The 22,852-nt window shown below is 44.4% G+C and overlaps 1 protein-coding gene and 1 long non-coding RNA gene across 7 annotated transcripts in view; one reads left to right on the top strand and one right to left on the bottom strand.

The window, feature by feature from the left end:
• The window catches only part of TMEM132B (transmembrane protein 132B), a 507,362-nt gene that overhangs the window by 221,555 nt on the left and 262,955 nt on the right, over window positions 1-22,852 (bottom strand). The window contains exon 1 of one of the 6 annotated variants that reach the window (XM_019039333.2): window positions 7,796-8,055. The exons of 4 other annotated variants lie outside the window; for them this stretch is intronic. In XM_019039333.2, the coding sequence (XP_018894878.1) occupies window positions 7,796-7,806 (11 nt within the window). In that variant the 5' untranslated portion in view covers window positions 7,807-8,055. Of the gene's footprint in view, window positions 1-7,532; window positions 7,748-7,795; window positions 8,056-22,852 lie in introns of those variants that run through there. One more of the 6 variants, XM_063694490.1, reaches the window with a different exon arrangement.
• LOC134756597 (uncharacterized) lies at window positions 8,008-9,530 on the top strand. Its single transcript, XR_010129452.1, has 2 exons — window positions 8,008-8,082; window positions 8,484-9,530. It is a non-coding gene; the product is annotated as an uncharacterized lncRNA (long non-coding RNA).

The raw sequence follows: 22,852 nt of genomic DNA, 5'->3' as shown, positions 1-22,852 counted from the left end.
AAGGGCATTCAAATAGGAAGAGAGGAAGTCAAACTATCCCTGTTTGCAGATGACATGATTCTATACCTAGAAAACAACATAGTCTCAGCCCAAAAGCTCCTTCAGTTGATAAACAACTTTAGCAAAGTCTCAGGATACAAAATCAATGTGCAAAAATCACAAGCATTCCTACATACCAACAGTAGCCAAGCCAAGAGCCAAATCAGGAACACAGTCCTATTCACAATTGCCACAAAAAGAATGAAATACCTAAGAATACAGCTAACTATGGAGGTGAAAGAGGTCTACAATGAGAATTACAAAACACTGCTCAAAGAAATCAGAGCTGACACAAACAAAGGGAAAAACATTCCACACTCATGGATAGGAATAGTCGCCATCATTAAAATGGCCACCTTGCCCAGAGCAATGTGCAGATTCAATGCTATTCAATGCTATTCCTATCAAACCACATTCTTCACGGAACTAGAAAAAACTATTTTAAAATTAATATAAAACCAAAAAAAAAAAGAGCCTGAACAGCCAAGACAATCCAAAGCAAAAAGAACAAAGCTGTAGACATCACGTTACCTGACTTCAAACGATATACTACAGGGCTACGGTAACCAAAACAATTATTTAAGATTTTGTGTGTAAGAATAGGCACTAAGATCTATAATAGCAAAAATTTTAAATAATGTTACTCAACAGAAGAATGGGAAAATAAATTATGGAATGTCTGTATCATGGAATATTACACAGCAAAGGGATAAAAGAACTAGAACTACATGTATCAATAGGGATTAACTTGGGAAATGCTACATTCAGCAAAATAGGCAAATTGCAGAATGATTCTTTTAGCACAATGCCATTCATATAAAGTTTGAAAATACACCAAAAAGCACTGCCTGTGGAAAGGTACCTCTGTAGTAAAATTATATAAACATTCATAAGATTAATAAACACCTAAATCAGGATAATGGTTAAACTTAAGGAAGGAAGAAGAAGGAAGGAGAATGCAATAGAGAGTTTTGTTTCTTGCTTTCTTTTTTCCAGCTCTGCAGCATATTTTGGGAAATATTAAACTGTGACACAGCTGTGTGGTAGATAGGTGGATGTTTGTTACAATATCCTCTACAGTTTTAAGTATGCTTGAAATAGCTCTTAACTTTTTTAAAAGAAAAGAAAAACAACTTGTCCCCTTAAAGAAGAGAAAACAATTAGCTTATTTGCTGACCTGGCCATACCACGCACCTGCATGTATAGCAGATCGTGGGCACCAGCTTATTGTTGCCAGTTTTGCTTTGGTTCTTAGAAGTGGGTGCTTTAGCTTTGCTTCCCTAGTCTTTAAGAGTCTTAGTCCTTAAGAGTTACACTTCTCTGGAATTAAATGCAGAGCCGTCGCCAATCTCCAAAAACCTCCTTCCTTACAGAGTTACTGCCCAGATGGATATATCAGCCCTGATGGTATTAGATATTACCTTTGAATTCTTAAAAATATGTTTAATTCTTGGAAAGTCTCAATAAAGGGAGAAGAATGCAGTTGACTCATGTAGGAGTTTAGTTTTAAAGACTACATGGTAGGTGAAAAACTACATTAGAAACAGCCTTTGAATATCCCTTAAAGTGGCCATAAAGCACATTACAAGAGACTTTTGCAGAGAAAAATCTTCTCCCCCTTTATGTTGTTTTATTTTTTGTTGTGGTAAAATAAATAGAACACAAAATTGACCATTGTAAAGCAAGCAAGTCAAGGGCATTAAGTGCATTCACAATGCTGTGCAGTCATCACCACCCACCTCCAGAACGTTTTCGTCATCCCAAGAGGAAAACCCATATTCATTAAGCAGCCACTCCCCCTTAGCCCTGCTCCCGGCACTCTGCTGTCCGTCTCTATAGATTTGCTTATTCTGGACATTTCGTATATATGGAATCACACACCATGTGGCCCTTGATGTCTGGCTTCTTTCACTCAGCGTCATGTTTTCAAGGTTCTTCCATGTTGTAGCCTGTGTTGCTGCTTCATTCCTTTTCTTGGCTGAATAACATCCCAATATATGGAGACACTACGTTTTTCTTTATCCACATGAGCATGTGGAGAAATGGAAACCCTCTTACATCGCTGGTAGGAATGCAAAATGGTGCAGCCACTGTGAAAAACAGTTTGGCAGTTCCTCAATAAATTACACATAGAATTACCATATGAACCAGCAATTCCACTGCTAGGCACCTACCCAAAAGCACTGAAAACAGGTGTTCAAACAAAAACTTATACAGGATTGTTTATAGCAGCACTATGCACAATAATCACAGATGAAAACAACCCAAAAGTCTATCCCTTTTGTTTAAAGTAGCTCCCTTGTGTTGAAGTCATGTTACATTAAGATTTCAGATCCGCCAGCATCAGAATCATAGTCAGCGCATCGGAATGTTCACACCACGAGCAGGCCAGGGAAAGCGGATCCAAACCTGGGAGGAGCGGGGTCACTCTGCCCCAATCCCATGCTCCCTCCCAGGCAGCCCCTCCTGAGTGGATGGTGGGTGCAAAGACATCTGTATTGAATTTTAGGTGTTATCTGAGTCTCTCTCTTTTGTAGAAGCTCATAGCCAAATCCTATCAGCTAAACAAGGGTGTGGTATGGCCCTTGAAAACTGCATCCACCAGAATTATAGACCTGAACACACCTGTGCTCTAGAGATGACCTGGCTTGAGGGTCAAAAGTCACCTGGCATCCAGAGAGGACACTTGCAGGTGGCAGAAGGGACTTGCGTATTCTGGGGAGATGCTTCTGAGACTTGGAGAAGATGGGCTGGAACCATGCCAGCCACTTGACTATAAATAGTTCAGCCATAGGTCTATGTTCCAGGGAGGTGGACCAAAAAAGATGAAGGCAAGTGGATTGGCCTCTTGGGGCTGCTGTAACAAAGTACCACCAATTGAGTGGCTTTAACCACAGAAATTTATTCCCTTGAAGTTCTGGAGCCTGGAAGTCCAAGATGAAGGTGTTAGCAAGGTCTCCCCATTCCGAGAGCTGTGAGGGAGAACCTGTCCTGTGCGTCTCCCTTTGCTTCTGGTGGTTGCTGGCAATCTTTGATGTTCCTTGGTTTGTAGATGCATCACGCCCTCTGCCTTCTTCACGCGACGTTCTACCTGTGTGCATGTCTGTGTCCAAATTTCTCCCTTTTTTAAGACACCGGTCATCTTGGATTAGGTCCCACCCAACTCCAGTGTAACCTCTTCTTAAATAATTACAACTCCCATGAGCCTATTTCCAAATAAGGCTGTATGTGTGGTACAGGGGAGGAGGTACGATTCCCTAACAGGAAGAGAGCGTGGCAAACAGTGAGGCTGGGATGGACTGAGCACCTGGTGTGCTGGGCTTGTAGCTTCCACACTCACTCCCTTGGGATGCCCAAGACACCTGTGGTGCAGCCATTAGGATCCTAATTTTAACAATGAGCTTCATACAATGTGCTCATGCTCACACAGTTAGCTGAGAATGCAGTTCAGACAGTTGGACTCCAGAGCCCTTTCTACTTTCCACTGGAACATGACCGTGCACAGGGACCGGATGGAAAGAGGCAAAGACCGCAACGCCCACCAGATGCTTTGCCTCGGAACAGAAGGGAGGAAAGGATGTCTTCAAAGCTCATAGGAGACTGTTGTTAGGGAAGCAGAGGACCTCCCTGTGGGGCACTGAGGGGCAGGACGGAGAGGCAGACATGAGCACCGAGACCCTCTGACACTACCTCTGCTCCATCTGCTCTAGCTCCACAGGCCTCCCTGCTGCCCTGGTTAGGAGAGGTCCCCTCCATTTAGCTCCTCCTGCCCCAGGGAGTCCACTTGTCCCTTCCCTCCCATCTCTCAGGCCTCCAGTCCAGCACCTCTTCACAGTGAGCTCATCCCTGACTTCCTGCCCCCAAATCAGGGATTTCCCTACACCAGCATTCTCCATTCTTATCTCCTGCTTTATTTTTCTCCCTGAGACTTTCTTCCATCTGTTAGTAAATCTTTACCATTGTCTGTTTCCTCCCACTAGAATATAAACTTCATGGAGGACACTGACCATTTTGTTCAGTGCGGTAAATTCAGCACCTATACTAGTGCCTGGCTCTTGGGAGGGCTCCGTAATACGCGCTGAATGAATAAATGTTTCCAAGCAGTCCTGGATGCTGGGGCTGGTATGTCCTTGCTTGGCGACCAGGGAGGATGTGTCTAACCCCTCCCCCTGCAGAAAACTTGGGGGCCGTCCCAGCCCCGGGTGGGTAGGTCTGAGGGCTCCACCCCTTCCGCACCCCAGTCTCTCTTTAATTATGGTCCCTGTGACAGAAATTCTAGGCCCTTCGTGGCAACTGACCACAGCTCTCATCTGCCTTCTTTGGACATCAAGGGATCAAAGGTCTGCCTTGTTTATTCATACAGACATAATTCAGAAGAGCAACTGGGGTTTTCCAGCCAGGGGTGTGAGATGGGGGTTTCACGGCCACACATTTCAGTCCTCAGTTTCATTTTGGAAGGAACACCTTGAGCAAGATTTGTCAGGGAACAAGAGACAGTGGTCACAATCTTCTCCTCCCCCTGCTCCCCTTAAGAAGAGACAATCTCTACAAAGCAGAGGTGCAGAGGGTGAGAGGACACCTGAGACCCCACCAAGGGGATTTTCCCGAGGGTTTCCCCAAACACTTAGTAAGAAAGAGTACAGGGCTGGTTCAGGAGGCCCAGACTTCTCTCCTCGTGCACTCTGAGTTTTACACGAAAAAGAAGTTTCAGCATGAGGAGGGGCTCTTCGCTCCGGACCCCGCTGCATCAGACCAGTGTGCGCGAGAAACAGACACCACTTCAGGGGTTTACAATAAAAGGAATTCGGTGCAGGGAATTGGTTACCCAAGCGAAGGAAAATCTGAGAAGGCAGACAGGATGGTGAAAAAACACAGAGATTAGAACAGCAAGAAGTCGCAACCACCTCTAGGCTGAAAGGGCAAGGGAGAACTCGCAGTGGCCAGAGCCTGGAGACCCCTCGATGGAACGTGACGTCTGACCACAGCCGGCGCCTCCTGTAGGGGCTGGAATCAGGGGTTGTGGGGAGCCACTGCCAGGGCGGCCACTGAGGCTGGGATGGGGAGGGAGGCCCCGGCTTCCCCCACCCTCCCACCCTCTAATCTCCCACCATGTCCTCCCAAGGGCCAAACCCAGATGGAAGCCAGCTGACCCCGGACAGGCCAGGGACACACACATTACAGACTGTGAATAGGCAGAATGGTGGCCCCATAAGACAGCCACGTCCTAATCCCCAGAACCTGTGAACACGGTGCCCTACATGGTCAAAGGGACTTTGCAGGTGTGGTTAGATTAAGGTTCCTGGGGTGGGGAGATTATCTGGATTAGCAGGTAAGCCTGATGTGACCACACTGGTCCTTACTAGAGGGGGACAGGAGCATCAGGGTCAGAGAAGGAGACGTGACCGTGGCTGCAGACGTCAGAGTGATACAGGGCCACCTGCCAAGGAATGTGGGCAGCCCCTACAAGCGGGAAAAGGTGGAAACACAGACCCTCCCAGAGAGCTGCCAGGAGGGAGGCAACTCTGCAATGCCTTGACTTAACACCCAGCGAAATTTACTTTAGAATTCTGACTTTCAGAACTAAGAAAGAATAAACATATATCCTTTGAAACCACAAAGTTTTTGATAATCTGTTATGTCAGCAATAGGAAACTAATACACCCACAAATATCTCATATGTAATACTCAATTTGGAGAGCCCCCTTCCAAGGCGAAATAACACATACGAAAGGAAAAGAGATAATTACATGGCATTACCTTGCGAACTTTAAGAAAAAGGCTTCGGCGCAGGCAGAAGATAGAAAATACAAAATATCATTGTCTAGACTGAGGGTAGCGTTCTAGGGAGGGCAGTCAGCTGAGACTCGTGGCACAGAAATCCCAGATGAGCCGGAGAGTGTTTGAAAGAGGAATGACCAGAGGGTCATTCCAGAAATAAAGCCATTTGGAGTTCAAGTCGGGGGACACCTCCTTCCTAAAGGCTTCCAGCATTGCCGTGATGACCATGATGTTCCACAGCCAATACCTTTACAAGCATCTAGGGAAGCTTCACTCATTCCAGTCCTTTAAAACTAATGAAGGATATATGATCTAATGAAGGATATGGTGGCCAGGTCTAAATCCTGTAAACCTGCAGTTATTAAAAACATTTAAAAATAAGCACACCTCAAGGACCCTGGCTGTGGGGCTGACTCAGAAGTTACTGGCAGGACTCACCATGCACAGCGTGGGGCACGCGGCATTCTTAGAAGACATAAAGTGTCTGCTCCGACACTTGCTTAAAGTAAGATGCAAGTGCTGCTTAAGGAAAGGCCTCCTTCTCGTTCCCAATTTTCTTGGCCAAATTGGCATTTCACTCTGAGGTGCTTTTGTCCACTGCTTATAGACCAAATGAGTGAATTACGAAGTGTGTCTGTGGAGCCTAGAACACTCTTGGGAAGGGAAAACATTCTCACATAGCAGATTAATCTGAGTACAATCAGTGTCGACATGTGTGCACCAAGCATCGCACCAACAGATACCAGATGCCAATTCCACCACGGCCGGCCCATCAAAGGGACGGACGAGCCAGTGCTTGTCAGTTTTCATGCTTTTTAATGCACTGCTTGTTAAGTAAGCAAGTTGATATATCAGAAATGAAATTCTAAAAATGCTCCCAACCAGCAAAAGTAATGCTTATAAACAACAGGCCCAATCCCTTGGCTAGGCAGCAAGCCATGGGCATTGCAGGCCACAGTCTAACACTCTCTTTCTCTCTCTCTCTCTCTCTCTCTCTATATATATATATATATACATATATACACATACATATATATATACACATACATATATATATATACACATATATATATATATATTCAAGGAATTCCCTTGGCCCATTCACTATTGTCTTTCAACAAAAGAATGCTTCCGCCAGGTTCCAATTTCCCAAGCTTGTGTGATTACAGTGGTTATGTTCCAATTAAAATAAAACTATAGATGCACCTGACTGAATGCCAGAGCTATAACCAGCCTGGCAGACCATGCAGACCTGGCTGACCATGGTGTCTGCCCAACCTTGCTTTTGCTTACAGGATTTGCAAGAGTAATTCCCCAAACAGCACATACAAAATCAAGCCCCTGTCACACCCCACCAACACCCCGGCAACGTGGCAGCAGAGCACCCATGATCCATGTCCCAGGATCAGAACTGTCTCCCTAGCACAGGAAAAAGAGCGTTTAAAAACACGGCCCCCTATTTCACACATGGCAAAAGCGAGAGCCAGAGAAAGGAAGTGGACACTGCAGTGAAGTCACCAGAGGTTTCCAGAGCAGAATCCAGGTCTCAAGAGTCCCCAGGCTTCAGACTGCAAGCCCTAAGAATCCCATGACCAATGGCTGTCCACCCACCACGAGCCTTCTGCATTGCAGATTGTATCTCAAGCCAACACCCCCTTGTCCCACCTCGCCATTCACTGACTCCCTGTCTATTCACTGTGATCCCCTCCACATACCTGGGAGCACCAAGGACAATGCAGCTGGCTGCCACCATGTCTAGCACCCAAAAGCCACCGTCCTGGAAGGCTGAGCACAGCGTCCTCCCAATCGTGGGTTTTCCTGCCCAGAGCAGTAGAGTCAGGGGGAAGAAAAGCAGCCATGGCCGACAGGAAGACCTGATTTATTTATACTGAGACATCCACACAAAGCAATCTAGTCCTAAGCACGTCGCTCAGTACGATTTCTTGGTCCTTATCCCAGACTCTCCTGACACTCTCACCTTCTGCCCATGCTCAAAGCCTTCCATAAATCCTTCCCAGGGGGCTGGTGTCTTTCCACCGAAGTAGAGTTAGCCAGACCATTTGCTTCTCTGTCTGTTTACCATCATTTGCTTACATGCAGCGTTTCTCATCATGTCATCATTAACATGAAGGGGACCCCCCATTACCAAGGCAACAAGCACAAAGGCAAGTTCCATTTCAATTACAGCCCCTGGATGATGGCGATAGCCCTCACCTGGGCTCCCAGGCTCCACCCTTGCTCCTCCAAGCAGATCTTTCAAAAAAGGTAAAGTAGATCACATCACTTCCCTCAAAGCCCTGCAGTAGCTGCTCATCCCATGCAGAATAAAATCCAAAGTCTTTTCAGAGCCTATGAAGTCCTATATAATTCAGCCCTTGGCCACCTTGCTGACCTGGTCCCCGCTGCCCCCTCCTTCACTCCATGCCAGCTCAACCCCTGACCATACCGGGGCCAGCCACCTCAGGGACTCTAGGGAGATGCTCTCCTCCCACATCTCTCCCTGACTCCTCCCCACACTCCCTTCAGGGCTCTGCTCGTCAGAGAGGCCCTCCCTGACCACCCTATCTGAAGCAGAACCTACCAGTTACTCTGCCCATTTACCTGCCTTATTTTTCTTGTTAGCTTTTATCACCACCTGACATACAATTGCATATTCCTTTCTATAGATGTAAGTTCCAGGAGAGCCAGGACCGACTCACTGGTTTTGTTCCCAGCTGATTTCCCAGAACCCAAAACAGGACTCAGAAGGTGGGCGGCACTTGATAGACATCTGCTGAACTGAAGCACAGGACGCTGGTTGCAGAGATGACCGTCGTGAAGACCTGGTTCAAGCTCGGCTGGATTCTGTGACTTCTGTGCTGCCCAGGCCATCAACCTACCAACCCAGCTCCACCTTCCCTGGGAGCCTTTGCAGATGCTCTTCCCTCTGCCTAGAAAGTCCTTCCCCAAGTCACTGAGTGGCTGGCTTCTCCTCATTCCTCCCATCTCAGAGCCAACAGCATTTCCCTAGACCGGGTTTCCTGCCCACACTATCTCCGGTAGCCCCAGGCCCCTCTATCACATGACCCTGTTTTAGCTCCCTGCACATTTCACATCATTATCTACATGAGCTACCATGAAATTCTGATCAATGATGTGACATCTAGCTCTCCAGTGTGCAGACAGCCCTGGCCAGTGCGCTTACCCGACAACCCCACAGCTACGGTCCAATCTGTTAAGGGGTGGAAGGGAAATTTACAAGAGGGCAGGTGTGCCTAAACAAATCATCCTGCATTATTCATTCATTTAGTAATATTTTATTAAGGATATGTGTCAGGCACGGTCAGGCATGGTGTCAGGCACGGTACAGTGCTGGGTAACAGTGATTCATTGTGGAAGGAAACACAGTCCCTTCACTCCCAGAGCTCAAGGACTAGTTGCAATTAGCATCAGAAATTAAAGTGGAGCTGCAAGAAGAATTCCAAATACATCTGTATATACTTCACCCTTAAGGAGGGAGCATAACTCCCCACCCCTTCAGCGTGGGCTGCACGCACTGTGCCCTCCTTGCAAAGAGTACAATGTGGAAAGGGGGGAAGCAGGGAAAAGTAACTTTACAGTGGAGAAACCTTGCAACACAACATCAGGCAGGCCATCAAGGTCGACAGTCATAAATCATGTGAGTAGCATGTACCCTGATATGACATGATGAAAATGGCACCTTACCTCTGTGGCCTACCTCCCAAAAACCTATAACCTCAGTTTAGTTAAGTTAAAAATAATCGGACAAGTTTCAATAAAGGGGCCTTCAATACAACCCCTGACCAGTGTTCCTCAAGACCGTCTGTCAAGGTCATCTAAAACAGGAATGGCTGAGAAACTGTCACAGCCAAGAGGAGCCTCAGGAGACACGATGACTAAATGTCATGTGGGATCCTAGAACAGAAAGAGGACATTAGGGTAGGGCACGGTGGCTCACACCTGTAATCCCAGCACTTTGGGAGGCCAAGGCAGGCGGATCACCTGAGGTCAGGGGTTTGAAACCAGCCTGGCCAACATGGTAAAACCCCATCTCTACAAAAAATACAAAAAAAAAAAATTATCCAGGCATGGTGGTGCATGCCTGTAGTCCCAGCGACTTAGGAGGCTGACGCAGGAGGATTACTTGAGCCTAGGAGGCAGAGGTTGCAGTGAGCCAAGATCATGCCACTGCATTCCAGCCTGGGTGACAGAGTGAGACTCCCTCTCGAAAAAAAAAAAAAAGAAAGAGGACATTAGGAAAAAATTAAGGAAATTTGAATAAACTATGGACTGTAGTTAATGACAACATATCAGTATTGGTTCATTAATTGTAACAAATATACCATACGAATGGTAGGGAAAACTGGGTATAGAGTGAGTGGGAAGCTAATACAATAAATCCCTGTAGTATATGCCCAATTTTTCTGTAAATCTATAACCATTCTGAAAAATAAAGTCTATTATTATTTTTAAAAGAGGATCATGTGATAAGACAGGGGCATATCTTCAGGGGTGAAGACTGCACACCCCTTCTGCAAACACCATCAGGTTACCCAACTAGCCACACTCAGTTACAGGCTGCAAACTGCTCACGGTCAACATAGCATGGGACCATGTGTGCCTGTACCTATGAAAAGCAACATAGGATGTTGGCCACATAATTGGATAAAATCAAATAAAATGTCATTTCAAAAGACACAGAAGGTTTCTTCTCACCCAAAAAGAGAACAATAACTGGGCACACTAGCTTTTATCTAGATGTAAAGGCATGGTGCAGGAGGTGAGCTTGGTTGGGGCAGGCTGAGTTAAATGAATACTTTCAAATCATGGAGAATTTTCTCTAGGAAACGGAGAAAAAGGAAGATGGAGGGTTGGGGGCAGAGGCAACCACTCAAAGGTTCATTTGATTGCTTTTGTAAAAGATTTGCAGCAGATCTGAGGAAGGCTTCATAATGACATATATAATAATGATATAATATGATATAATGTCATAATATAGTGACATAATGGCAATAAACAGGTCAAAACAATAAATGAATGAATAAATTGATAAATGCATAAAAAATAATGACATAAGAATAAAATGATTTCATGGAGAGGCCCGGGTTTCTAAAAAATACCAACATAAAAAGGCCAAATAAAGAGTCATTTACAGCTGGGTGCAGTGGCTTACACCTGTAATCCTAGTACTTTGGGAGGCTGAGGCAGGAGGATCACTTGAACCCAGCAGTTCGAGACCAGCCTAGGCAACATAGCAAGACCCTGTATCCACAAAAATAATTGAAAAATTAGCCAGGTATGACGGTACATGCCTGTAGTCCCAGCTACCTGGGAGGCTGAGGTGGATCGCTGAGCCCAGAAGATAGAAACTCAGTGAGCCATGGTCATGCCACTGTATTCCAATCTGGGTAACACAGAGAGACCTTCTTCCTCAGAAAAAAAAAAAAGTACTTTCCATTAGCATGTACTTGGCAAGTTACCCTTCGTTTGTTTCTTCAACACCCCATCAGAAATCTGATGTAAAGGCTCCGGTTTTAAGTCATCATGCCAGCAGACCTATAGAAAGAAAGGCTCCAGTTCCCTCTGGTTCAATTTTTGCCTGCATAAGGAAATCACAAAAGTTAAATCCTACAGTAGAAATAGCATCTGCACTTGGTAAGAAAGGTCGTGTTGGAATCTCAATGCCACCTGGAGTTCTAAGAGAAACTCTATCCTCTATTTCCATTTCACAAAGGACCTACAGTGCATGAACCTGGCAATGTGGTGATTAAGGCCCAGCATCCTGTAACCTTGAGCAATGTAACTGAAATCAGGAATCTGGGGAGGCTATCAAAATCCTACCAAAGTGCTGACCTTTGGCAAAGTTTCTCTTTGGCCCCATCCACTTCTTGTTTTTAGATTACTCTGATACTGCGAAAAGAGCGTTGGACTTAAAACATTCAACACATACTTGTTGAGAGCCTACTCTGTGCCAGGCACTGCTCTGGAGTCTTGAAGCCTGGGTTCAAATCCCAGGTCCACCAGTCCTAGCTACATGGCTATGGGCTCTTAACATCTCTGACCCTCAGTTTCCCCATCTATAATGGAGCCAAGAGTGGTATCTTCTTCACTGGCTATTTTGATAATTAAAGGGGATAATATAGAGCATAGGACCTGGCACACAGTAGTGCCCAATAAATGTTGCATCAGGAAGGTCTGCTTCCAATGAATCCTGAAAAGTCCTCCCACACTAGCCTCTTTGCATAGACTGCTCAAAGAGGCACCCATCCAGATGCACCCTCCCATACTCTAAGATCGTCCAGCCCCACTATCAAGCCTCACCTGTGCCACATCAAATTTTTGCATTTAAGAGCATTTTGCAAGACGAATATAATATAGTGTTAATATTACATACAGAATGGTTTAATAGGTCACCTTCCCAGAAATGTGTATTTCTAAACACTTTTAAACTCTTGCTCGTGCTTTAGGGACCAGTTTAAATGTCACCTCCTCTGAGAAGCCTTTTTAGATTCTCTCCATACGGAACCCATTGTGTTCTCTTTGTTCCATCAAACTTGGTCTCTTGTCCTATGACTATGGGGAGCGCTGCCTACTGGTTCAATTCATTGTCTCAGCGTCTGACTCTTGCACTAGGGTTTCCAGCATCTCAAACTCTGATTCTCAAAAGGACTGTAACAGTCCAGCCAATTGCTTAGATTTACTGAGATAGGCAACAGGACCACTAGGTCGTGATGAAAGCTGTTTTAAGAAGACTAGACTAGCAGCTGGATGGATTAGTGGGGAAAGACCCGGTCAGAAACACCTTGACGTGGCCAAACAGACATTCCAGGAATGAGCTATATGAACCTGCATGTTGCCAGGGACATAGCCCTCAGCCAGTGAGAACCTTCTGGTCATCAGGAAGACTCAGGGGCCAAAAATAAGACTTTTTTTTAACAACCACACCAGAACACCCAAGTATGCTTTCTTCTGCTCTAAATCAGCCATCTTGAGAATTAGAACTTTAGAACTTTTTAGTCATCCAAAGGTAGTCACTTGAAATCTATGAACATATTATGGAACTGGCATCACCACTCAAAATGTATATTTAATCATGAGAATGAAAAGACAAGCCACAGAATAAAAATAGTTGCAAAACATGTAATAAAAAGAAAGAACAACCCAACTTAAAAAATGAGCAAAAGACTTGAACAGACACCTGACCAAAGAAGATATATAGACTGCAATAAGCACATGAAAGGATACTCAGCATCATGTATCATTGGGGAGCTGCAAATTTTAAAAAATGAGGATACCACTACACAACTATTAGAATGGCTAAAATCCAAAATACTGATAACACTAAATGTTAGCAAGGATGTGAAGACACAGGAAGTCTCATTCACTGCTGACTGGAATGAAAAATGCTACACCCGCTTTGGAAGACAGTCTAGCAGTTTTTTACAAAACTAAACATATTCTTATCATACGATCCAGCAATTGCGCTCCTTGGCACTTATCCAAATGAGTTGAAACCGTACATCTACAGAAAAACCTGAATATGAATGTTTATAGTAGCATTAATCGTAATTGCTAAAACTTGGAAGCAACCAAGATGTCCCTCAGTAGATGAATGTATAAACTGTGGTCCATCTAGGCAATGGAATGTCATTCAGTGATAGACAGAAATGAGCTATCAAGCCAAGAAAAGACAGCGAAGAAACTGAAATGCATATTGCCAAGTGAAAGAAGCCAATCTGAAAAGAGTACATACTGTATGAGTCCAACTATACAACATTCTGGAAAAGGCAAAACTATGGAGACAGTAAAAAGATCAGTGGTTGCCAGGAGTTCAGGGAGAAGGAGGGAGAGGGTAGGTAGAGCACAGGGGGTGATTTTAGGGTAGTGAAGCTATCCTGTGTGATACTGTAATGGTGCATAAATGTCATTATACATTAGCAAAACCTACAACACAAGGAGCGAACCCCAATATGTAGTGTGGACTTTAGTAAGTAATAATGTATCAATATTGACTAATTAATTGTAACAAATGTGCCACACTAATGCAAGATGTTAATAATAGGGGAACTGGAGGGGTAAAGGGTAATGTGGCAATTTGCTATACTTTCTTTCCACTCAATTCTGTAAACCTAAAACTGCTCTCCTCAAAGAAGGCTATTACATTTTTTTAAATGTATAATTGAAAATTCTTTGTACAAGTCACGATAGATCATGTTATGCTGTGGTAACAAATAACTTCAATGGCTTAAAACAACCAAGATTTAGTTCTCACTTGCACTACCTGCTCTGGACAGGCCAGCAACGGGGCACTGCAACTTCTCCTTAACCAAGCTTGAGTCAGGCACCTCTGAGCCCTGACTTGGTCTCAAACCTGCCCTCCACCACCTCCTCCCCATGTCTCAACCCCACCCCATTCCCCATCCGTCCTGGACTCGCATATCCCAATTTTAGGAAGAATCTGCTAAGTCTGTTTAGAGGGAATCTCCCACCCTTGATATGTGGCTGCCTTCAGCAAGAATCCTAAGTAGGCTTAGCAAGAATCCCCCTACCCTTGCTGTCTCCTCTTAGTAATTTGTCATCCGCCTACCCCTCATTCACCCTCCTCCCCTCCTCCTCTCCTTGGCTATAAATCCCCAGCTGTCTCCACTGTGTTCACAATTGAGTCCCCCTCCATACGGAGGTCTCTTTTCCACTGTTGCAGGAAGAGTCTCTGAATAAAATCTGCCTTTACTGCTTTAACTAGCGTCAGCCACTGGTTCTCCCTAACCACTGAGGGGCTCAGGCTGATGGATGGATTTTGACACAGCCTTTCTGGCATTCCGCTAGGCCTGCTCCATCCTTCTCCAGATTAGAGTCTTTGCCTTAAAGAAAACAATGACTACATTTGACAATGCACAAACCTAAAATCTTGCTAAAGTAACAACATAGTCCAAAATTAAGGCAACCAAGTAGGGAAAAACATTCGCAAACAAACACAGGAAAAGTTATTAAATGTAACCAGAAATTACATTGATGCAAATTATGCCCATAAGAAGATAGCCATATTTCAACTATCAAATTAATTTTTTTAAGGTAAGGCCTACTGTCGACAAAGGAAGTGAGCACTGGACACACACAGAGCCCTGTAAACAGGCAGGACAAGCTCACCAAAGCATCCAGAACTTAAAAACGCATCATGTATTTTGACCTGCCAGTTCATGTCTAGCTTTCCCTCCTAAAGATTTATCTACAAAGATATTTGACAGACATTTTATGCTTCAAAAGAAAAAATATTTTAAAGGAACGTTTAACAGGAAAAAGATGCAACCTCATAAAAATGGCCAGTAGCAATGTTTAAAAGAGGAAAAAAATGAAATATGGGGAATGAATAGAATATACTGCTATAATATTAATAGAATATTATACTTTAAAAATTACAGATTCATTGAAGGGCTCCACAAATCTTGAAATTGTTGGAAAAAATTGTTTATGTCTGTGTATTTGCATTTTTCTGGGAAGAGGGTTAACCACGCTGACCAATTTTTGTAAAGGGCTTGATAATAATCATTATAGTTAAATATTCAATGATATGAAAAGATGTTACTATATATTTATTCTTTATTAGTACAGAAAACAAGTTTTCAAAGCTAAATGAGCAAGTCTAATATGCACAGAAATAACATTTCTGTATATAGATGTGATCACATAGAATGCCAATATACTCAAAATATTAACAGTTATTACCCTTTCAATCATAGATTTGGAGATGACTTTTATTCCCTCCATTTTACCCAATTGTATTTTCTAAATTTTCTACAATTGAACCATCTATTACTTTTGAAGTAAGAAGCCTTTTGTTATACTTAAGATGAAACTGGCCAGCAGCATAAATTCAAAGCGCTTCCCACTGGTTAGAAAAAAATAAGTGGAGTGTTTTTAAATGTTTCTTTTCTTTTCTCCTGCAGGCCTGGGCTTTTTGAAGGGGTCAGGGAGGAGTCCTCCATTTCTTATAGGACTCTGTTGTCACTTTCTAGCATGAATAAAAACAAACAAAAACAAATCTCCCTCCTCTCTGTTAAGTGTGGCTCTCCCTACAGGCGGGTGCCCTGTGCATGACGCATTCCCCTACATGGGATCCTGGCTTTGAACTCCTGAAGTGGCTGGTACTCAGAGGTCTCCAAGTGTCCAGTGGCAAATGCGACTGTAAATCTAAGAATTGTGTATCTCAAATCCATTGCTTTCAAATCCTAAAATCGTTTAAAACTAAATATCTTTATCTTCTCCTGGGGCTTAAATGAATTTTCATTCATTCATGTCTCCCAGGAATTCTCAGCCCAGGCTGCACATTAAAATCACCTGGAGACTTTTCTTCAAAGGCCAATGCTTGTAGCCTACTGGGGTAAGGGCTAGGGAATCTGCATCCAGGACTGTCTGCACTTTGTAAAGACTCCCAGGTGACTGATGGGCATCCAGGATTGGGCCGCCTCAACCTGCTTATTCAACAGGTATTCTTTACGCCCCTGGTCTAGTTTCCTGGGGCTGCTGTTATAAATCCTCTCAAACTTGTTGGCTTAAAACAACAGAGACTTATTCTTTCACACTTCTGGCAGCCAGAGATCCAAAGTCAAGGTGTTGAAAGAAACGTGCTCCCGCCGAGGGCTCCAGCAGACAATCAGTGTCTCACCTCCCCAGCTTCTGGTGGCTCCAGGCGCTCCTTGGTTTCCAGGGCCGTGGCTGCATCACTCGCATCCCTGTCTCTGTCACCACGTGGCCGTTTCCTCTGTGTGTCTCTTAAAACGACACCAGTCATTGGATTTAGGGTCCACTCAGCTAATCCAGGATGATCTCATCTCAAGATCCTTAACTTAATGACCTCTGCAAAGACCCTTCTGCCAAATAAGGTCACATTCACAAGTTCTGGGGAGGAGGACATAGACATGTCTTTTGAGGGGGCATGCTTTGACCGCCTACCTTCCCTACTTCCACATGCCAGGTGGCCTGCTGGTGCTGTGGGCACTGCTTTTAATGAGTTTTCAGTCCTGTGGGAACAAGAGAGCTGAAAGCTGGCTGGGCAAGAGCAGGAGGAAGTGACCACAGCTCACAGCACGGGCGCCTTGCCATGCCTTCTGAGGAGCCCAGGGTGGCGGTTTAAGCATGGACTCTAAAGTCGGACTGCTTTGACCACATACCGGCTCTGAGACCTCAGGAAATCATTTAACTGCCTCAATTTACACAACTGTTAAATGGGAATAATAACAACATTCCATATCCACTTTACAGGGTTCTAATATTTCTGATTTTTAAAACTGTATTCACCTAGAAGACATAACATAGTGCCTGGCACCTAACAAGAGCCATATGGTTTTTCAACAGATTTTTTAAATAAAATAAGAAATGGACAAACAGAATCAAACAAAATTGTCCTCAAAGACATATTACATGTTCTGTGTGTTCTTTTACCTTTCAACAAAATATTTTATAGAAGGAAAGAAACTAACACAAATGGGGTCAGGTAGGAAAAACTACTTCTACTTCGTTGAAATAGAGGCAGCTGTTATAATCATTCAACTGTCTCCCTTCTTTTCTTAAACTTGAATAAGAATCCTTCAGCACAATGAAAAATTTAGGCTGGTTCATGTTTCACAAATCCATACGATGGCACTTGATATGGTAACTGTCTTATGTCAACATTGTTTTTTGTTTGATGGCCAAATGTTAAGTTTCATAAAAAAACAATGAATTAGCTCAGTTAATTAAAAGGACGACCTTTCCCTCTGCTCAAATGGTTATAATATTTTTCTAGACTATAGTAGGCAATGAAAAACTCCTGAAAGATTGGATTTTCCAGATTTTCCAATATGGTAGCTGATACGGTTTTGCTGTGTCCTCACCCAAATCTCATAATGAATTATAGCTCCCATAATTCCCATGTGTTGTGAGAGGGACCCAGTGGGAGGTAACTGAATCATGGAGGTGGGTCTTTCCTGTGCTGTTCTCATGACAGTGAATAAGTCTCATGAGATCTGATGGTTTTATAAAGGGGAGTTCCCCCACACAACCTCTTTTGCCTGCCACCATCTAAGATGTGACTTTGCTCCTCATTCACCTTCAGCCATGATTGTGAGGTCTCCCCAGCCATGTGGAACTATAAGTCAATTAGACCTCTTTCCTTTATAAATTACCCAGTCTTAGGTATGTCTTTATTAGCAGCATGAGAAGAGACTAATACAGTAAGTTGGTACAGGTAGAGTGGGGTGCTATTATAAAGATACCCAAAAATATGGAAGCAACTTCGCAACTGGGTAACAGGCAGAGGTTGGAACAGTTTGGAGGACTTAGAAGAGGACAGGAAGATGTGGGAAAGTTTGGAACTTCCTAAAGATTTGTTGAATGGCTTTGACCAAAATACTGACAGTGATATGGACAATGAAGTCCAAGTTAAGGTGGTCTCAGATGGAGATGAGGAACTTGTTGGGAACTGGAATAAAGGTGACTCTTGCTATGTTTTAGCAGAGACTGGTGGCATTTTGCCCCTGCCCTAGAGATTTGTGGAACTTTGAATCTGAGAGAGATTATTTAGGGTATCTGGCAGAAGAAATTTCTAAGCAGCAAAGCATTCAAGAGGTGACTTGGATGCTGTTAAAAGCATTCAGTTTTATGTATTCACAAAGACATGGTTTGTAATTGGAACTTAACGTTTAAAAGGGAAGCTGAACAGAAGAGTTCAGAAAATTTGCAGCGTGATGATGTGAAAGAAAAGAAAAACCCATTTTCTGAGGAGAAAATCAAGCTGGCTGCAGAAACTTGCATATGTAATGAGGAGTCAAATGTTAATCACCAAGACAATGGAGAAAATGTCTCCAGGGCATGTCACAGACCTTCCTGGCAGTCGCTCCCATCAGAGGCCCAGAAGCCCAGAGGAAAAAATGGTTTCTTTAGTGGGCCTGGCCCAGGATCCCCCTGCTCTGTGCAGCATAGGGACTTGGTACGCTGTGTCCCAGCCACTCTAGCCATGACTAAACGGGGCCAAAGTAAAGGTCGGGTCATGGCTTCAGAGGGTGCCAGCCCCAAGCCTTGGCAGCTTACATGTGGTGTTGGGCCTGAAGGTGCACAGAAGTTAAGAATTGAGGTCTATGAACCTCTGCCTAGATTTTAGAGGATGTATGGAAATGCCTGGATGCCCAGGCAGAGGTGTGCTGCAGGGGCAGAGCCCTAATGGAGAACCTCTGCTAGGGCAGTACAGAAGGGAAATGTGGGATGGAAGCCCCCACACAGAGTCCCCACTGAGGCGCTGCCTAGTGAAGCTGTGAGAAGAGGGCTACTGTCCTCCAGACCCCAGAATGTTAGATCCACTGACGGCTTGCACTGTGTGCCTGGAAAAGCTGCAGACACACTCAGCACCAGCCCACGAAAGTATCCAGGAAGGGGGTTGTACCCTGCAAAGCCACAGAGGCAGAGTTGCCCAAGACCATGGGAACCTACCTTTTGCATCAGTGTGACCTGGACGTGAGACATGGAGTCAAAGGAGATCATTTTAGAGCTTTGACTGCCCCACTGGATTTCGGACTTCCATGGGGCCTGTAGTCCCTTCATTTTATCCAATTTCTCCCATTTGGAATGGCTGTATTTACCACATGCCTGTACCCTCATTGTATCTAGGAAGTAACTAACTTGCTTTTGATTTTACAGGCTCACAGGCAGAAGGGGCTTGCCTTGTCTCAGATGGGACTTTGAACTGTGGACTTTTGAGTTAATGCTGAAATGAGGTAAGACTTTGGGGGATTGTTGGGGAGGCATGACTGGTTTTGAAATGCGAGGACATGAGATTTGGGAAGGGCCAGGGGTAGAATGATATGGTTTGGCTGTGTCCCTGCCCAAATCTCATCTTAAATTGTAGCTCCCACATTTTCCACATGTGGAAGGGACCCGGTGGGAGGTAAATGAATCATGGGGGTGGGTCTTTCTCATGCTATTCTTGTGATAGTGAAGAAGTCTCATGAGAACTGATGGTTTTATAAAAGGGAGTTCCCCTACACAAGCTCTCTTACTTGCCACCATGTAAGATGTGACTTTGCTCCTTATTCGCCTTCAGCCATGATTGTGAGGCCTCCCCAGCCATGTGGAACTGTGAGTCAATGAAACCTCTTTCCTCCATAAATTATCCGGTCTTGGGTATGTCTTAATTAGCAGTGTGAGAACAGACTACTACAGTACCCTTCACAGTGAACAGCTGGATTGGATCTTGACTTCACCTTGAGTTGGGTTACAGCAACGTGGGTGTGCCTGTTTTTTTGAAGAAGTCTATTTTAGGGCTTTTGCTTGCCTATCCTCTGAGCTTTTCTCTGCCTCTATTCAAATTTTTAGATAAGAATGGGCTCTGTATTGTGGTTTCTGTCCACATAAAAAGTTGCAGTTTATTTTCTCTGAGGTTTGGGTCCCAACAGCCAGACAGGAATCATTCAAAGAACAACGTCATCTCAACCTACCTAGCTGCACGTGGCTTCCATGCAAATAGTCCATCATCTAGCTTTCAGTTCCCTTGGTTCAGTGTTATCTGTTCTGAACACTTTCAAATTTGCTTATTTTTCTAATCTCCTTCTCCTCTTTTGGCAACACCACTCTTTATCTTGTGGTTTTCATCTTTATTACTCACATTTCCTCACAATGAGTGTTCATTAAAATATTTTAAATTGAGATTTTTACTGCCTTTCTAACCGAGCATGTCAGGTCTTCCCATACAACACATTTTTAATTCTTATCACAGAATTTCAGGCAGTTTGTACATAATATGCTATCAAAAACTCTATTCCACTCAAGGTTGTCACAATTCAGAGATTACAGCATTTTGCAGGGTGTTTTGTTGGGGATATATTCATATATTCACTTTGTTAGCTGGCAAGCACGGTCCACGAGCCTGTACTTCACACCTCATTTGATATTACAATTCAACAAAAAAAGGGATAAAAAGAAGCAATTATTTATTTAGATGATGGAATGGATTTTGCGAGATTAGGTAAGCATAAATTGTCATGCCAAAGTGACAATCCCTGCCCTTCTTAGGGCCCAAGGGAGGTCAGATACTAAATGTGAAGAAAGAGAAGGAGAAAGAGGACACTCTTTCTCCTTTATGAGACGATGTGAGAGTGTCTCATAATTATGTAACTCTGCTTATATAACTACTTTACTTTTTTCCCCTGTAACCTTTTTTTTATCTTTTCTAAAGAGAATGCAAAACTGATTCTCACAGAACCAAAAAGTGATAGCCATGGCCCAGGTTGCTCTTCAATTTAAAACATTACCACTTGGTCAGTCAAATATATCAACAAAATTAATTTCCTAAGCATAGACCATGGATATCACCATTCTGTACCCAGACAGTGATTTCTGAGGGCAAGGGGCCAGAAAATCCCATTTGGACTCCTGTAGCACAACAGCAGGAGGCATGAGACTAAGGTAACTGGGGTGGCGCCCACTCCATCTCCTGTCCCCATCAGCATCTGCTGCCCACCAACAATCCCTCCCCCACTCTCTGCCCAAGCTCTTCCATTAGGGCTGGTCAAAACCCCTGGTTCAGGACTGGCTACAGTGATTGGTTCAGGGTTGGTGCACAATCTAAGTTATGCCAAACAGAGCCAGTGGTGACCAGCACCGGGACGTGTGCCTGGCCTATCTGGGGACAGCAGCTTTCTCCCTGAAGTGACCAAGTTAGCAGATGTTTGCTGGGAGCTGCTAGCAGTCATCTTGCCTCCAGGAGGGAAGGGCCTGTCTGAGAAAAAGCCAAACCAGGGAGACAGGTTGCTAAGGATACTGGTTGAGCACCTGACCCTACATTCCTGGTACCAGGCCACCCCCAAACTTCTCTACCTGCAGGGATACAAACCCACCTGATAAGCTCAGCAACCAAGAGTGAGTCTGCCACTGGGAATACAAACACACAGGGCCCCCAGGCAAAGTAGAGAATCAAGCTACAACCTTTGACAGAAACCAGCTTCAAAGAGTGTGGCAAACACTGTGAGCTGACCACCCAGTAGGCACCCATTCTCCCATCCTCATTCCCTGGCAACAGAGACCATTTCCCACTACAAAGCCTGGAAATAATACCAGAGACTCATTTTCCAAGGGTACCCTGCCTCTCGGGCAAAAGCATGAAACCCACTGCGTACTGATAAGATCTAAATGGAAGACTTCCACGGATATTGTTGGAAAGGTTTTCCTCCCTGGTAAAAAGGGACACATGAGGAGAGACCCCCCGCCTCCCCCTTCCAGTCTTTGGATATCGTTGGGTGAGTCTATGATGCCTGGAAGAGCTGCAGCCATCTTGTGACCATGAGGAACCCAAGCTGGAGAGTGACAATCAGGGCACTGGGTATACTGGAGTGGGAAGACAGAAAACACCCAGGAGACACCGTTGTGCTGCTGGATTCACCATCCATGGCACCATCTACCTCTCAATTTCTTTTATGTGAGATGACAAATCCCTGCTGCAGCAGCCACTTTGAGGTAAATATTCTATTACTTGCAACTGAAAGCACCTAAGCAATGTAAAAATCCAAGGCTCCCTAGAAACTGACAACTCAGAATTTAGGAGTGTCTAGCAGGCAGACACAAATTTGCAGGGAAACCATGGGTCAAGTGGGGTTGTGGGCTGAAAACTCTGTTGATAGATGTAGAGAATGATGACTGGAACGTAGAGTTTAGAGTAAGAGGCATCCAGATTACTTAGTTAGTGATTCCTAATGGAATGCTTTGGACCACGCTGTCTGAGTCACTTCTCACCCTCTGAAAGCGATCTTCAAAAGCAGGCAGAAGAGAGTTCTAGCTGGGGTTGGCTGGGATCACCCAAGAAGAGACAGCGCTTGCCAGCAACTCACTGGAAAAGACCCTCCATTTCTCATTCTCCCCTCCACCCAGGCCTTCATTCATTCACAGAAGGCCTCCGCCATTCCTAATGCTGCAGGCCTTGAAGAGTTTAAAGACTAGGGAAGAAAGAGAACTGGTTGTGACAATATATGGTGATAACCAACAAACTCGGAAGGGGCTCGTGTGCTCAGCTGAG

Source organism: Gorilla gorilla, chromosome 10 (genome assembly GCF_029281585.2).
Source record: "Gorilla gorilla gorilla isolate KB3781 chromosome 10, NHGRI_mGorGor1-v2.1_pri, whole genome shotgun sequence".
In the NCBI taxonomy this organism is placed as follows: Eukaryota; Metazoa; Chordata; class Mammalia; order Primates; family Hominidae; genus Gorilla; species Gorilla gorilla.
This window is presented reverse-complemented; position numbering and strand designations above follow the sequence as displayed.